This window comes from Zonotrichia leucophrys, chromosome Z, assembly GCF_028769735.1.
Source record: "Zonotrichia leucophrys gambelii isolate GWCS_2022_RI chromosome Z, RI_Zleu_2.0, whole genome shotgun sequence".
Lineage (NCBI taxonomy): Eukaryota > Metazoa > Chordata > Aves > Passeriformes > Passerellidae > Zonotrichia > Zonotrichia leucophrys.
The window spans coordinates 43,823,693-43,842,573 of NC_088200.1; the positions used below are offsets into that span (position 1 = coordinate 43,823,693).

Sequence of the window (18,881 nt, forward strand, 5' to 3'; positions counted from 1 at the left end):
CATCAATACAATTGTTTTACATCATAGGCCTGTTAAGGCTCAATATATATATACAAGTGTAACAGCCATGCTTAGTAGAACGTTATCCCCAATGCTTAGAAGACACAAAGACAACTAAGTAGATTGTTTTTTCTTTCTCTTTTTGTTTGTTTGCAATTTTTTTGTGTTTTTGGGGGGATTTTTTGTGTGTTTTTTTGTTCTTTTTTTGTTTCATTTTGGGTTTGGTTTTTTTGTTCTTTTTTGTTCTTTTTTTTCAGGCAAAAGTTATGGGAAGAACAAACTGGCTCTTTGGAGATGACCAAAAACATTCTAACAGAACTAGGGACAACTGCAGCTTTTCTATTTATTTGTTTTTGTTTGTTTGTTTTTTTATCAAGAATCTCTTCCCCCAAATTAAAGGTCCTACGTTTTTGTTTCTACTAAAAAAAAAAAAAAAAAAAAAAAAAGAAAAAAACCCCAACAACCAAGAAAGGGGAAAAAGCACCTGGTGTTTTTTTCTTTTGCTAAAAAAGAAAAGAAAAATTATATATATATATATGTATATTTATGAGTGTGTGTATACATATACATATACGTATACGTATACGTATACGTATACATATACATATACATATACATATACATATACATATACATATATGCATATATATGAAGGGAGACTGTATATGGCAGTTCAGATGTAGAGTGGGCCCTCTCTGAGAGCTGGCATTATGCTGTGTCCATCCTTGACCTAATCTACCGAAGTGAAAGGAATGTTTTTATGCAGATTGGGGTTCTGGCTGTGCCGGTTTCGGCTACGGACAGAGGAGAACATCATGTTGCACCCAGGGACTTTGCACTTGTGCATTTCTCGCAAGTGCACTGTTTTGTAGTGCACTCTGAGGGTTCCCTTGTTGCTGTACATTTTGTGGCAAATGTTACACATTATCCCACCGTTGCTCACCGAAACACTGTTGAACATGAGGGATCCTGGGACATCGGTGCCCATACCTACAGCTAAGGCAGGGGCATCTGCTTTGTGGGCAGATTCCCCGCTGTCACTTGCCCCATCGACGTCGTCCAGGAGAATACCCTCATCGCTTCCTGCATCAGATTCTCTTGAGGAATGGATACTGCTGCTGGACTGGATGCTGGAGGTGGTGCTCAGGTCTAGTACCATATAGTCTTCTGCCATGCCCCTGCCGTACCCATTCATATGGGAATCCTCAGTGCCAGCAGGCGAGGAGGTGTCTTCCCTTATGTCAAGCCCCATCTGATGCTGAGCGCCATATATCTTCACCAAAAATTCATCGCGGAGGTCCTTACTAAGGGAAGGCTGTGAAGTGTCCAAGCCCATGTCATCCAGTTCTTTGGTCAACAGTTTACGGTGCAGGTTTATGTTAGCACTGTGTCTGGGAAAGGAAGAGGGAAGGGAGAAAAGGAAAAATGTACAGTATTTTTGATTAAACATACAGTCAACAAGCACCAAATCCAAATTATGATTTACTGATAATTTCTCATAAAAATATCCTCTATCCACGTTGCTTGGAAATTTCAGTCTTTTTATAAGTGGGCAAATTGCAACATAAAAACTAAACAAGCAAATTCCCCCCCTTATTGCTTTTCTTTTTAGCTGCTGCTCCTCAACATTAGTGTCCAACAGCAGCTACAGCACTTTTATTTGAAATTTAAAAAATAATAAATTGTACTAGCAAAAAGTACAAAATTATCTTCTTGATTCCTGAATCCCTGCTTTCTTTCTCTTCAAGAGGCAAAAATATTAATATATGGAATGTGTGTCTAGCCATGTTTTTATATACTTATTCACACATACATACATAAAAAGATGTTTATATTTATATTTATATATATATATGTACTCACATAACTCTGTAAGTGAAATATCTGAGCAAAGTAAAATAGAGGTAACCAAATAAGACATTGTTAGAGGTCCTGATTCTGGTAATTTAATTCATGTATAAAAGGATTCAGAATCAGGCCAAACCAAGATGAAGAAGACTTAAGGGGTTTAAGAGAACAAGTCTTTGAAATCTACATGTAAGTTTCTGAAAACCTTAGTCAAAGTTAGTGATTTCATCCTTCTAAGTTGTCACTGCCACTCCTCCTTGTCCTTTTCCTTGTCTGCATGCAGTGCTGATTGACTCAAGCAGTGTAATGTCCAGTAAAAAACCCCATTATTGGCAGTGAGAATTTTGCCTCAAATCAATCAAAAACCTTAAGCATGGTTTGGTTTAGGTATTTGCTGAAGTTACTGCAAATATTAAGGCAATGGAAAACTGTCACTGATGGAGGTGGATTTTAAACTAGATCCCAAGAGCTGCAAATTAAAAAACTCTAAAGTGTTTTACAGGATCTGGGCCTTTGCTCTCAAGAAATAAAGACCTACATTTGCAAACAATGTAAGCCTTTCGGTTAGTAAATGTGTAAAATAGCCTATTATTTGAAACTGCATTCTGCTCTCCACTTTTGGCATTGGCTTTATTCATCCACTGCAGTAGAACCTCACTGATTTGCAGTAGTGTCAGGAAACCCTCTTTGAAAAATTGCATTTTCTGAATTAATGATGCAACCAACAAACATGATGGACATCAAAACCTCAGAACACAGAACATGCTCATTTTGCTGAAGTGCTTAGGTATAGGATATCAGTGCAAAGTTTTCAGTAACAGAAAACTTTAGGGTTCAGTTTTCAGAATGCGCAGCATTGCTAAGGAAATGACAAATATTTATTCAGCTTCTTTGGAGGGTGACTTGAATTTCGAGTCAGCAAAAAAAGAATTAGCGAAGTTCTACTGCATAACATTCTTTGCAAGCTAAGGACCCAAACCCGCAATTTACAACATGCAGACTCACCAGTCTGTCTGCCCATTATAAATTGCAGATCAGAGCCCAAATGTAGGAGGGAAAAGAAGAGGGGGGTGGGGAGCGGGAGGAGGGTGGGGAAAGAGAGAGAGAAAGAGAGAATTTTAACATAGGAATAGCTTAATTTGCAAAAAAGCACTAGGCACAAAATTGGCAAGGGAAGACACAACAATGATCAAATATTTTACAGACATTCAGGTCCTTCATTAACAAAAAAGGGAGAAGAGGAACAATAGCTATTAGCAATATGTCCTTATTGGAAGCTTTTATTTTAAGAAACCCTTTAAAACATACCTCTCAACCAACTGAAGTCGCAAACATGGTACAGCAATGCAATGCAAATAAATAAAACAAATGCAAATGTAGGAAGATTAAATTGATGTGGAGTAAATCTCTGTAATTTTCTAACACTTTGTGATTAATTTATCTATTGCATGTAACTTAAGGGAATAAACAAACAGCAATAGAACTAATATGTCCCATTCATCTGCAAATGCAAGTAACTGTTCTCTGACATAAAACTGATACTAAAATGTAGTTTAATTGAATTGTGTGTGCTTGGGATGCAATTATTCCAGTAAGGGGGTGGTCTAGAACAGAGGATTTCTCTCCTAATGAGAGACAGTTGAGAGGTATGGGCAAGGGTGGAAAAAAAGTGGAGAGTATTTCTTGGTTTTGCCCCACATGGGAAATACTCTTTTCACACAAGCAAATATAGCACCATTGCTTTTTTGAGGCATAGAAGTGTAATTATGCATATCCCCACACTGCACTTAGGAAGGCTGAGCTTACCTTGTGATAAGATCAGCTTTCTAATCTTTTGCTAAATTGAGATCACAAAAGAGAGAGAGGAGCGGAGAAAAGAGAAAGAAAGGGGAGGGGGAGGAGAGATAGAGAGCGAGAGAGAAAGAGAGAGAAAGAGAGAGAGAGAGAACAAATTCACATTCCAATCCAGACATATCTGGTTAAAAAAAAAATCTGAAATCAATAAAACACAGACTTAAAAAAAATTCTTGATTGTGAACCTGGTTTTTGTTAGCTGTAATATCATTTATACTGTTGTCCTGATGGATACTGACTCAATCACACAATACAGAAAACATAATGCAAATTAATCAAAGTATATTCACACCATACTGATTATTATCCACAAATGAGTTCTGAACAGATGCATGCAGTGCACATACATGGATGATAAACAGTAGTCCTGATGGTCCCTTGCCTTCCTGGTTTCAGATGGGATATAGCTCCGTGTAAAGTAGCTAAGTGCAGTACAGGAAACGCTTACTGTGAAGGCCTGTCCACACTGACCAGAGTTATTAAATGACTGTAAAAGCACATTTGTGCTTATCATCATAAGGCTAACTGCAAACTATTCATAAAGTACTCATGTGTGTACTTATAATTTCTCCCCTTCTCTCCCCTCTTCACTCCTGTGTTATGGGAATTTGTTTCAGCATACAAGCTAGTTAGGATAACTGTAATTGTTGCTTCCATGCATTTTCACTTTCTATTTCCTTGGTTTTCTGCTGAGAAAAACAACAGTCAGGCATGCAGTGAAGAAAACTTCAGCATTCACTAAATGAAGAGATAAGAATAAACTGCCATGTTAGAGGGGGCACCAAGCCCCAGATAGACAAAGGCCATTCTGAGAAAGACCAGTGGAGGGATGCAAACTCTGCTGATGCTCTGATAAGAAGAGATGCCTCCCTTATTAAATTCTCACTTACAGCAGTAACAATCAGTAATCTAGTTAAAGTATGTACCAGCCCATAATATCTGTCAGGCAAACGATGTGCAGAAATGTGCGGACCAGTTCTGGCACCCTGCTCAGTAGTGTCCCTTTTCCGCTGTCAGCAGTACTGTTGGATTCTCCTAATATAATTACATTGACTTTTATTCAATTAAGTGCCATTCCTAGCCTTAAAAAGAAGCTACTTTATCAATTGATTCAGGTGTAATGCAATAATAAAGATGAACTCATGGCAGTGCATTAGCTCTGCTGTTCATAACTTCTGAACATAGGTTCATTCATAGCAGTCGATTTCCATTATGCAACCACAGTTCAAAAGAATTGATTCTTTTACATTCATTTCTTAATCTATTTCACTTGTGCTTAATACTGTCCCTAAATATCATATGTGAAAATATTCTAGTGGAGAAGGAGGTATGAGTTGTGAAAAAAATTCATTTATTTAGATACTGAAGTTTTGAGATCTTATTAAACACCCCAAAGTCTCAGACTCCCTTTTGCATACCAAACAGACATTTTCCATCCTAATCCAACCCTTTCTCCTCTGCTTTGTCACTCCCAAACCCTAGGAGACCCCTATGAGCCCTCAGCCAATGCTAACCACCTGTCATCTTGTTCATCTGCTCCTCCCCATGACACCTAAAGTTTCTTGCTTCAGCTATTCTGTTCCCTGATGTGATTTACAGAGCTCCTTACGTCTTCCTCCTCTGCTCCCAGGTATGTGTAAACAGTGGTCCCAAAGTAAGCCGAGGCACAGCTTGGGCAGAGTGATTTGTGCCAATACATGAATACTGCCATCAAACAGACAGAAAATCTTGAAGCAAAATATGCCAAAACCTGCTGAGCTTCATCTTGCCATGGCTTCATTACTTCTCCTACCTCAGCTAGCTAATTTAAGGCCATCTCTGGTGTCATTTGCAACACTTCAACTGCTGCTGTATCTGCAGGGAAAAGAACTTAAAGAACATAAATGATTGGGAGAAATAAATATATGTGTATGAAACAAAATATTTGACCTTATTAAATCCTTTGAAAGCCTCTGGACTTCCTAGATTGTTCATTTGTACATCAACTACCAGAATGGCATTTGATCCTCACAGTGGAAATGTTGTGTAGAGAGAACTGGTGATTGAAGTCTTCCGGACAGAAATATGCTATCAAATGAGTTTAACTAAAGGCATATCTCACTCTGCTTCAGTTACTACACCTATCAGTTCCTAGGCAACAAGGGATGGTGAAGAGGGTTGGTTCTGAAAATACCATCTGGGGCAAAGAATTTCCAAATACCTGTTGAGGTCTGTACTACATGTCAGATACTATAAAAATGAGGAGGGTATTTTTTCCAAGATGCTTTGAATTGTAGCTTGGTGTGGCAAGGAAGTTTGAGCAAATTCTAGGACCCAGAATATCTGATTTTTTTTAACATAAATACCACACTTTCCAAGTTACTGTTAATTAATTAATTACTTAAATGGAAGGCAAAAGTGTATGCAAAGCTCTCACTAGAGTGAATTTGGCCATAAGAATGGAGCAGTTCTGCCATGAGGATAATAATGATAATGATCATACACATAAGATGTGTGGTTGTGGTGAAATGTCAACCTCTGAGTTCACCGCTGCCTTTTCAGACAGGAACTTCAGCAGCAATGCAATGCAGAATCCTACAACAGTTACAGAAGCTCCCTGATTCTGGGCATGATCTCACCTGTGGTACTATTTTCCTCCTCTTGCGAAGCTCATGGAAGTATTCTTTCTTAACCAGAATTCACTGTTGGTTACACCCCACCTACTACTTGCAAATTTTTTTAGCGACAAATGCACTGTGCACCAACCAAAGGAAGGGGATTATAAGCCTAGGAAATATGGTCAATTAAACGTACATTCTATTTACACAGATCATAAATCCTGACTGGGATCTCTTTAGCAGTTTCCTTCTATACTTGTCAAGGAATCCGATTTTGTTAATTTACTGTCCATTTGTTGGAAAGAAAAAAATGTAGTGGCCACTTTAGTTTAGTTTTTTTATTTAGTCAGTCTTTTAATTTCATTCTGAAGTGAGGGAGAAGGAATTTATCAGAGTAGAATTTGTCCTGATATAGAAATTGGCATGAGTCCTATAGATGACTCAAGGCCAAATTTGGATGTGCCCATAACTGCAGTCCTATCTTCACCACGGCAAACCTCATCTCTGATGCACAGAGCAGAGAGAGAGAATTCAGATTAAGAAAGCTGTTTTTTTAAGATGTGAGCATTATAGAGCTGTTTATTTAGATGTGAGCATTATAGAGGTCACAAAACCAACTGCATGAAAAATTAGGTTGAATGTGTTCACAGCTCAGAACAGGACAGGCTGTTGAAAATTAAGCATATGGTATTATTTTATTAATTATTTTAGCATGAAGAAAGTATGATTATACTTAAATATTAGGGGATGAGGGAGAGAAAAGGAGTGAGAATGAAAGAGATGCACATTTGTTAGGGACTGTGTAAACCCATTTTCCACTGCTTCATGCAGTGAGACAGAAAAGCCAAGCCAACTGATGTCCCAGTAAAATGTCCTAGCTACTACTTCTTGTCTGACTGTAAATGACAAAGCTCCCTGATAAAGATCTCAGTCAATCATCAAAGTCAACGGTGTTGTTCATTAAAATTCTGAAACTATTCCCACATTTCTAGTTGTATCAAGCCACAACCATTCTTCCTATATTTCCAAGAAAGCCACCATCCCTGAAATGTAATTTCTTACATTTCAGATATTCTGAATGTGACTTTTCTGGCAAACACATGATTTGATAAATTAATGGCACCTAGTCCTACCATTCTTACACTGCAAAGAAATCACAAACAGAACGTGACGGCAGGAGGCCATCAGTCTTCGGTCAGCTTTTTTTCAAGATCAGTAATTGATCCCAGCATTAAGTAACACTATAAAATTATATTTTGAGACTTAATGCATGTAAAGACAGCATAAAATTATTTTTTGTCTAATTATGTTTTTTCTGAGTGAGAGTAGATTTGTTTTTTTTTTTAAAGAAGACAGAAGCTACTATTGGGTTATAAAACCTGAAAACGCAAAATCTTCAGTGGTTTGAGAAGATTTTGTTAGAAAATCAAAGGCCAGAACACAATTGGCTGGTGATTTATGTATAAACTGATGAACCACTGATTAAAGCTAGATATGGAAGTTACTGCTCTAGTTGTACAGGCCCCATAAAAGCTATCCTCCTGCTATACTTAGTTTACAACTAAGCTCTATCAATCTGGTTTAAAATATAAACAATGAAATTTTCATTACCCCTCCTGTGAGATTTTTTTCTTCAGCTCAGTATTCAGCCTACATTTTTACCTTTAATGAAATGTTAAAGGAAAGTTTTCTTTGTTTCTCTTCACCTCAAAGGCAAAGAGAATTGAGACTTTTGGTTTTGTTTTAAATTTTCACACAATTTTAGTTTCTAACACAATTTAGTAATATGTTCTTACCTCAATTTCATGTCCCTTTCCTGCTTGTTTAAGCCTACAACTCATAGAAAGGCCCAGAATAGGTGAACACTATGGAAAAGTAAACCCAGAATTTTATGCTTTCTCAGAATCTCTGCAGACTGAAAGTGCTGAGTTTCATGCAGCTAAAATCAAAGAACCAGAAAGTAAGACTCTGGCTAAATATAACAGTGTACATATTTATGAGAAAGAAATGGCCTCAATTCTGATACTTCTTCAAGAAAGAAGCAGCAATCATTTCTCCCATTTGATTACGAGAACCAACAATAAAACAGTTCCTGGAATTTAATTAGTTGCAGAAACTGTTAAAGAAATTATTGTCTCACTTACTGTTCTAATTTTGGCACTCTATCAGCAGTCTTTGATACAGGGTTTGTTTTGTTTTGCGTTCTTTTAATTAAAAAGAAAAAAAAATCCATAAATCTAAGCAAAGATTGTAACAGTTTGAGATCCTGATCTGACCTAAATTATAAAATTCACATTCATCTGAACAAGGACAAAGTATAAGTCTATACATTAGTGCTTCCATGTATTAGATCATATTTAATTTGCCTCTGAGTGTTAGGGGAAAAGTAGGTATAGAGGCTACACTTCAGCAAGACTCAAAGCAAAAATACTATACTACCTGATAAAACCATGGCATTTCTACACGAAAAAGGTAATAGCATCAGCTCTTAAGGCCTAAAATTGCACAGAATATGAAAAATATTAACCTTTCATAGGAAGAAAATTCAAAAGGTAAAATACAGTTCAGCACCTATTAAAAAAAGTAAAAAACCCCCAGTGCTTATTAAATACAGGAAATAAAGGACAAGTAAGTTCTTGCAAATTAAAGATGTGGAGCCCAGTCATTTCAATCCCTTTCAATATGAAACAAATCACTCACACTGGTCACGAAGACAGCTCCCTCTACACTCAAATTATTCACTTGAAGATAAGCTCCTATCAAACTCTTTAGGGGTTTAACTAATTTACTGCACAGATACGGCACGTCTGTTGTAATAACAGGTAGGATGTATTGGGGTCGACCATTTATCAGAATTAGACTTCTTTTTTCAATTCACAGTGAATTATGCTGCCTACACTGCTCCTCTTTCTCAGAGCTTCCCATCCCCTTACGGCCCCTAATGTGGCAGGCAAACAAAATTGACAGTCTCATCTTGTCAACAAGGGGTGATTCTCCTGAGAAGCCATTTAACTTTGCAGAGGAAGCAATGTATTAATGTGCCTGTCCCAGGAATGTTAATCATCTTCAAGCTCCCTCTAACTTTGACATGAACAAAATCACCAAATTTGTTTACTAAATGAATTGTAATATGCTAATAAGAGAGCATGACATATATGGTAAAGCCAAACAGATGGTTTGTTTACTCCACTTTGCAACTTTATAAATGTTGTAACTCTGAAGATGTTAGTGAGAATTATTGGTTTGTTGGCAGTGGCAAACATGCCTTTTGCATACTTAATCCACAGTTAGAGTCAGAAAACAATTTATCATCACCATGGAATGCATAAAAATGTTAATGCAGTGATAGCATTTAGGAAGGCAGGATAGTTGATTGTGTGGGCAAATAGGTTAAATATAAAACTGATATTTGTTGGCAATTTTTGCTACCAAATAATTTAAAAAACCCAATCTGTCAGGCTTGGGACTTTTGAAATGTGCAATAATTCAGTACACACCTGTTGAGGTGTTTAATGAAATGGTCCTTATGGTGTGAACAGAATTATGCATTCACAACAGTTGTGCATGCTCAGAAGCATTGAGGTTATGGTGAACTCTTTAATATATTACTCTTGTTGTCCATTAAAGATCAAAAGATGTTAAAAACTAAAAGCACAACAACTGGCATACTTGCCAAAGTTGCTGAGAAACGTTTAGAACTGTGTTGCAGCACTTCAACCTCTCACTTTACTAGCTGCCTGGAAGCAAAACAGACTCATTACAAAATAGCCAGCACTCTTGGACGGGCTGAGAAAGTTTAGAATAAGAGGATTTATTTGACAGAATATTTTCTAAGTGAACTAATGCAGTGCCACAATGTTACAGGCACAAGAAGTTGTTATACATATGACAAGGTCCTTTGATGGGCATAACAGGTGCTTAGCACTGCTGTCTATCACTCAAAAGCTTTTTCTACAATTTACACAAGCTCTACAGAGAAGTTTAGCTGGTGCAGTGTACTGCAGTCCTGCATAAAGTGCTCATATCCACTCTGTTGAAGTATTTGCTAGTCCTTGACACAAGATGCATTTTCCCTTAAGAAATACTGAATGGATGAAGAATACATGCATTAATGTTTCTTTTCAAACCTAAATGATCTAAATTTTACATCAACCCAGTTTTGCAATCAGAAGTTTTCATCCTTCATTTAATTTTACTGCTAGAGCCAAAAGTGATAATTTTGCAAGTTTTTGACAAACACACCCTAAAGTTCAGCATGCCACTCATGAATTTTACTGAACTCCAAGTTTCGGTTTATGCAGAAATAAAGAAAAAATTCAGATAGATTTCCTAGTTTTCCCCTAGCTCTGATTTCAAACCAAATATTTTCTCTAGATGTTGATGCACAGCAACACATTATCTCATGGTTTGCTTAGGAGATTTACAGATTCTTTATTGATTGAACCTCAAGTTTGAAATAATCATAATAAAACCTGAGGTCGAGGGATAGTTTTGTACAATTTCAGGTGCCACAGCAAATCTGTAAACCATTTCTTTTGATGAAAATACAATAGTAATTCTCATTCCTAATGTTTGTTTGTCTAAAAATGCTGGTTTTATTTATATAATACCAGAGGAACTATAAAACCAAATATGATGTGGCATTTCAATAGGGTTCCTCTATTAGTAATTTTAAATTACTAAATAAGGACCGCTATCAGGTCCACAGATAGCTGATTATCCTAAAACCTCCTTTCATTGATGCCCCAACTTCTCAATAATTTCAATCCTCTGAGATCTTTCCATACATGCTATTGTCAGCATTTATTAAATTCTCAACTTTTTACTCATCCACAGGAGAATGTGCAAAGATATCTAAGTTCAGCTTGCTGTCCAAGGATTATTTTGGAAGAAACATTAGCAGCTGTCCCAGCCTGGCGCTTATATCTCATTTGAAACATCTACTCATTCCTGACCAACAAAAAAAATTTCAATAAAGTACTTTTACTGGTTTAACAGCAGTGAGCTCCTGGGATTGTCAAAGTGCTCAGTCTTTTCCGAGGAGAGAAGGAATCAGCAGCTCAAATATAATTAACCTTCCATTCTCAATGCAAACTGCCACGCACAGGAGCTCTGCAGTCTATTAGTGAAGTTATAACGGCCAACAGGCAGAGGCAAAATTGGTCAAAAAGTTGGCTGCTGCTGTCATATTTTTAGAATTATGATTAATGACACTAATAATGCGGATGATTACTGATACGTGTATCTCCTGCAGTTTATCATATTGCACTGGCTGCCTACGTCCACAATAAACATGATGCTATCATTTACCTCTTTATTGAAGGCAATCCTTCTCTTGAAGGAGCACATTCTAATTACTTTGTAATGTTTTATGTCTTAAACATTTTGCAGCTCTGGACCTTGCCAACTGCTTCATGTCTACCATTGATTAATTACGGAATGTTTAATCAAAATTTAGAACCTAATGCAGTCATTTATGAATGCGCTGCAGTGCCAAGATAGTTAGGCTGCCGTCCCAAGCTTGGAGAGTGCTGGGTTCAAAATTAAATCCCAGAAATCTGGAAGATGCCAAAGATTTTACCTCGAGTGATTTGAGTTTAGAAATCTTACTTCAGTTGATGAATGACAGGCACCCACTCAAAATGAAAGGTCTTTGTTGTATATGTATGTATGCTTGCATGTTCCTATCACATTTTTCTTCTTCAAATGTCTTAATTTTTCTCTTTATGCCATTGTTGCTGCAGTTGCAGCCCCTTTACAAGCCTTCCTTGCTGCTAAAGCTCCTGCAAACACCAGTCAAGAGAGTGTAGTTTTGAAGTGGTTAAACGAGTGAAAAATAATTTGCAGGGACAAATACATAAGTTTTTTTTTAATGTGGATTTTTATGGTACTGTCATACAACCATTCACCGTTGAAGTTAAGTGTTTTTTTAATACCATTACTGAACTGCTGAAATGGATGCTAATATAGCTTGGAGTGCTAATGTCAAATCCTGGTAATAAAAAAGACAGACTGCTGAATGAAATAATTTCAAGTAAAAAATAGAACAAAAGTGCTCTCACTCTCGCTCTACACTTTTATTGAATTGGGACTGACTGAGCCAATTGCTTTAGAAGTCTGTAAAACACAATTACTAGTGAGCTGACTGACCCAGCAGTGCCCCTTCTGTGACAGAACAGACTAAAAAGGCTGCAGAATTAGAGTTGTTCCCCTATCTGGCTATCAGACCCGAGAGATATCTAGCGCAGGATCTGTTATCATTCCTGCCAGGGCCCCTCCTCATGAAATCTTGCTTCTCAGTCTTGCATAATACATTATATATATATTGTAGATATATCTGTGTGCATCTTCATCTTGAAACAAGGGCTCATTTACCATCTGAGAGGGAATCCAAGTTCTCTTTCTATCCATTGTACTTTTACATCCTTATCTAATAACATAATGTATGTCTTTCTTTCAGTACACACATCCACAGGCACACATACCTTTGGTCTATTTTTATTTCCACATATTGTGTGTAAAACACAAAACTACAACCTAAGGTTTACAGGCAGCAAAATTAACTATGTCCCATTTGTATTTTCTGTTGTAAGTAACTGTAATTACTTTCTTTATTCCGGCATAACAAAGAAAAGGAGAGAGGGAGGAAGAGGGAAAGAAAGGGGGGAAAAAATGTATTGAACTCGAAATGTGAAACACTTTTCCCTAGTTAATAAAATAAGCAATAAAGTTTGTAAAGCACTGAAAAAAAATTCAGTAACATTGGAAATAACAACTTATAAAGCCTGTAATTTACATTTGGTGTTTTAGACTCTTATAGTCTGACACAGACATACAGCTTGGGACTTTCTTACCCCTCTTTGTTCAAAAGAAAAAAAAAAGAAAACCAAAGTGACATCAAAAAATATCTTCTTATTACAATATTATTCTTTCCTTCTCTTCCTCTGCTTTCCCCACACAAAACAAACCATTTTACATTTATTCGCAATGCCAATAAAGTCCTGCAATTCTTTCTCCTTTATGGGAGCATACATTTCTGGCAAATCTAAAACCCTTTCATTTCTCTTCCAGGTCCATTTATATGAAGCTTGAAGGTGCCTCATGGCAAGAATGTTAAATTATTTCTTAGACGGATCTTTTAAAGCAATGCTGTTCAGGGCAAGCTTAAATGTGAAATAGACTCTTAATTAAAAAAATAATTTAAAAAATAGTTTTCTTAGCACATGGTAAACTGCTCATTTAGAAGATGTTGCTGGAAAGCAGGAAACACTACAAAAAGCCTTAGATTTTTTTTAGAAGCAGTGGGCTTAAAACCGTTGTCAGGAAATATCCAGTGTTTGCCATTAAAATTTTAACTTGTGATGAGTGATAAGAGGTATCTCACCTGAGATATTCCTATGTTACCTCAGGTCCCAAAAGACCATCTGAGGTACCTCTAGAGGTACCATTAGAGAACATTTTATGCGTACGTGCTGGACGTGAATGAGTGGTTTCTACTGAGGTACTACAGCATAGCATCACAAATACTGGTACATGATGTGTGGCACTGTTTGCCTGAAGAGACAAAGGATAGCAAACTTTTAGCACTGCTATTCAGGATTAAGGGGTAGTAAAAAGCTGTGCACAGTGTCTTGCAGTGCACTTGCAGTACCTACACAGTGCTCCCTTCCTTGACACTGTGGAGCACTTAATTCTCTTTCATAACTCTGTGTGTCTTCCTTCAGGATCACTCTGAGATAAGCAGTGAGCAGTGTTTTTAGCTTTACCACTAATATTTTCTAATTGAACAGTATATTTCTGAAACTATAGGCTCTACTTCACAAATTTGCTTTTACTCCCTGTCATATTTGCTAATGACTAGCAGCTTGTATAATCATAAAAAATGTTCCAGGTTTAGAGAAGTTGGATTTTAAATTTTCTTTCCCCAGAGCCCATAAATTGACAACTGTTTTTGAGTAACATATTTTACTACGATGTATTTCAGTGGAAAATTCTCCTGTCTAACCTACCTCAGTGGCTAAGATGTATTTTGTCAAAAAGCAATGGAATAGAAATCCAAAGGATCTTTGTTTTAACATACTGATCACCTGCTACATAATTCTACTTCAAAACACATTTTGAAATGTCAACCTCTATCTAGATATACTGATAGAACTGGCACACTACCATTTAACAAAGCGTTATAGCTATTTTGAGGCATCTACAAGCTATTTTGAGGCATCTACACATGGTAAATTTTCCCTCTTTCAGGTTTTCTTTTTTTTTTTTTTTTGTGTGTGTGTGCTTGTTTGTTTGTTTCCTTGTTTGTTTTCATTCATAAGACTTGCCTCACCAATTTTCTTACTCACATTAATTCGTATATGTCCCAACACAGTCACTCAGTTCATGTTCCAATGAATGAAACAGCTCAAATCTAGGGGAAAGAGCAGCATTGTCATTATGGGGAAAAGCAAATGGTCTCAGCTATTAATAAGCTTTGGTCAGGGTATAAGAGCTGATGAAAAGTTTACCTCTTGAATTGATAGTTTCTCTTTTCAAACAGACATGCACAGCTGACAAATGAATGGATCATGATTGTCTGTATGACAGCATTTACCTGCCTGTCTCTGTCCTTCACTGAAAGCCGTAAATCCAAAGGGCAGTAATAAATTTGTTTCCCTCACTGTTCATTATTTCTCCCCAGACTCCTGCACCTGAGAGTGTGCAGTGTCTTGTTCCACCCAGACTTTTGGATGCAGTGTCCTGGTGTTATCTTCTATCTGTAAACTACAGCTTCTTTCACTGTAGCAGAAATCTTACAACCTTCTGCTCTTAAGTATAAAAGAACAGCTAGAGGCTTTCCCTGCAGGAACTTATGTAGGTAGATGTTTTATTTAACCCACTTCCAAAAGACTCTAGGGAAGATGGGACATCTTCATAAATGGGAAACAGCTTTAGATTTACTCAAATGAATGGAAAATAATTATCTCCCCTTCTCTGGAAAATCTGTGGTTCTTTCAGTATTTTCTACGAACCTAGGGGCAACCAGGATATTATGATAGGCTGTCATGTTCCCTGTCCTGTCTTCCCAGATAACCTCATTCACCAAACAGAAAACACACAGAACTTATGCAGGAAACTTGGACAAAACACATTAAACATTTACACTATTTGTCACAATAAATACCAGGCAAAAATATTGCTCAATACATGTTCTGCTTTTGGCTAGTCTTTTCAATATTTTACTTATGCTTCCCACCTATGTTAATCCTGGTGTAGCAGTGTGTTTAAATAAACTTTTCAGGTCACTGAAAGTATCTTGGCTCATTTGCAGTTCATATAAAAATGAGGCTTCTTGAACTGCATAAAAAACTGTATTCTCCCTCTCTTAGTGACATAATTTTGTATACCAAAGCAGCACAAGAAAATGTAGACAGCAAGTTGTTTTAAAAAACAACCACCACCTCCAATTCAAATCTCAAATAAATGACTGTATGTAGTTGGAAAAAACTCCCTCCACACCAGAACTGATGCTTCGATATTTGCTCACATAAGCAGACTCGTGCTTCAATTTTTTTATTTTCTTTTAAATTTAAAAATCTTATTTAAAACTGACTTAAACATCTTTTCAAGACATTTTTTATATGCATTCTAGTTTTAATTCTGCTTCTTCTGTTCACATTGGTGAGTATGCAATATGACAGACAGTCTGTGTTCAACATGACTACTCATGGAAGATGTTAGATCAGTAGATCTCTGTTAGGGGTGGCACAAAATGTTTCTTTATGATACAGCTTCTCTTGGGTAAGGAAGAGTTATGTGAACATTAGCAATGACACATATCTTAGTGTCTCTGCAAGAGAAAACCTAATGGTTCATTCAATTGTATTGGATATGCAGCTAGTCTCTTTGTGAACTGCATCACAACCAGAAACAATAGTACAGGTGTAAAATGTGTTTAGATTTTTAAAAATGTATCAGATACAATTTTTGTCTCTTCACAAATGGTTCATCAAATACCCAGTGTCTTAAAACTGGATTTTCTTGTTCTTATTGGAGGAAATTCAAGTTGTATGTGACAGCTAATTATATTTGGGGAATACAGTAATAATTATCATGGACAGATGCAAAGTCTTATATTTCTTGGAGCTAGAATTGAGAGCATTTATAGAAAACAGTTCTCTATAAAGTTATTTGCAGAAGATTCCAAGCCCAGAAGGAAGATTGTGTCAAGGAGGTGATAACAGGAGGCAGGTAACAGATTTCTCACATCTTCACCTCCCTTGACAATGTTTGCAGTGGCTCATCATAGGTAACTGATGTTAATTTATTCAAGCACACCTGTACAAGGGCCGGAAGTCAGGTAACCAGACAAAAAGTATCTCTCTGCTTTTTCCATACAGCTACCCAGAGGCCCATATCTGCACAAATTTAGTTCTGGAAACATCAGCAGGCTTTAATAAACCACCTACAGATGTCTTGCTCCATACAAATCAAGGAGTTTACGTTTCTAAATCTGGACTGATTTAACCTGCAATCAAATGGCATGATCACACTTGGCATCAATAGTTGCCTCATATTTATTTATAAGTCACCCTGAGCAGATATTATTTTGTTTTAAAATTTATTCATGGGGCTCAATTACCTTTCCCATCTTGTGGAACACACACACACATGCACGCACACACACATGCACGTGCATATGCATGCATGCTCAGTTTTTGAGAAAACTTAAACCTAAATGACAAACCTGAGTAATGAATAGTCCTACTTAAGTAGCAGACAGACAAAATAAAAAGTTTTGGTTTGTTCTTCTGAACAGGTACATTGAGAATTAATTTATTTTCCATACTTTGAGAGAAAGGAAAACATAGTCACCTATTGTTATTAATGTTGTATCCTAGCTTAAACCCCTTATTTAAACTGATTTTAATAGTGTCAATATTGATGTGCAATGGGGATTTAGCATGCACTAAGTCCAACTGAGAAGATGGCTCTATTTCTCCTCCTCCAAAAAAAAAGTTTCTCAGCAAGACCTAATGAAGGCAAAAGGTCCACCTACCACCTGTTTCATCACTGGTTTTGACCATAAAATTCTTGGCTCTCATAGGTGAGAGACCAAAATGAAGCCAACCACTCTAAGTTGCACCTTTCAGACCTTTACTTCAGACTTAGATGAAACTCTGGCATTGCTGCCCCCTTTGGTCAGGAAATAATTCTTCCCTCCTCCCATCCACATGTCTCATCCCCTGTTCAGGATCATTCTCTGAGCAGCTGTACCCTGTGCTGACTTCAAGGATTATCTACACCCATCTCTTTGTAAGGAAAACTCAGTGTGTGCTGGGATAAAACTCATAGATGAGGCTGGGAAAGAGATCCCAGGGGAATTTGACTGTGGCCACTGGCCCCTTCTTCCCACTTGCAGGCAAGATCTTCTCTGACTCCAGAGAGAATTCAATCCACAACGGCAAATCATTCCATTCAAATGGTCAGTCCTCAAGGGACTGTATCTTCTTCCCATCTCTTTTCCATTTAAAAAGTTGCTTGAAAAGATGTCTTTCCACTCAAAAGGAGGCTTATGACATTGTTTCTAACAAAATTTTTAATATTGTCCCTTTTCCTATTTATTCTCCCTTGTCTTTTTGCAACAAGGCTTAGCCTGAACATCATGTCTTCAGAAGAAAGGACATCTGAAGTAAATACAGGAACAGAAATGGATGAACAGCTATTCAGGAAGTGGTTGCTGAAGTATGTAAGAAAAAGTGGTTTACTCAAGTCTAGTGCTTCCAGGTAAAGAAGAATGAAAGACTAGTCTGAGGAAAAGACCAAAAAAAACTAGGCATTAGGGGTGATTTAATGAGTGATGCTACTTGTAACTCAGAAGAATGATGAAAATAGGTGCTTTTAAAAATATCTAGGCTAAACAGAGCTTGACTATTGGAAAACAATACTGTTTAATTTTTAGAAGGCATAACAGAACTTCTGGGTCTTTGATAGTAAGGAAAAGAAGTCTTACTTTGCTTCCCTTCCTCCTGAATTGAAAAAAAAAAAAACACATGCAAAGTGGGACACTAAAATCTTCTGGTGATCTTGACCATAATTTGCAAAGATTAGCACTGGTTAAAAAAAAGTGGATATTCCAACACTGCAGGCAGAAGGATATTTTTGCAGGTGTTGACCTTGGCAGGAATGATGCAGGAATGATAAAGATAGATTTGGTCAACCTTAGCACAAATTGGTACATGAGGCTTTCTGCAAAGGCAGGGTTTGCAGCCCTGACACAAATAAAACCCCTCCGTTGTTCAAGCAGCACTGCTTTTTCTCCTGATGCGATATGCTACGTCTGGTAACAAGCAGTCTGTATCACAATTCCTGCTTTCCAAAGCCCCTTTTACAGCAGCTCCACCCGCTGTAAACAATTTGGGGGTTTGTGTATGTACAAGGGGGAATATTTGATTAACCTTTGATTAACTAGAGTTGCATTGGAAAGGACTTCAGCCAAATCAGGTGCCTCTAAAGGAAACAAAAATAATGAGCCAAAGTTATCTATCTCCACTTAAACTTGTATTTTATTACAGAACATAGCTGGAGTTGTGAGTTTTA

The 18,881-nt window shown here is 37.1% G+C and overlaps 1 protein-coding gene across 2 annotated transcripts in view; it reads right to left on the reverse strand.

Moving 5' to 3' along the window:
- Window positions 1-547: 547 nt before the first annotated feature.
- Window positions 548-18,881, reverse strand: part of BNC2 (basonuclin zinc finger protein 2) — a 328,552-nt gene continuing 310,218 nt past the window's right edge. For both annotated transcript variants that reach the window (XM_064736710.1, XM_064736709.1), the window contains exon 6: window positions 548-1,391. In XM_064736710.1, coding sequence (XP_064592780.1) covers window positions 731-1,391 — 661 coding nt within the window. In that variant the 3' untranslated portion in view covers window positions 548-730. The remainder of the gene's footprint in view (window positions 1,392-18,881) is intronic.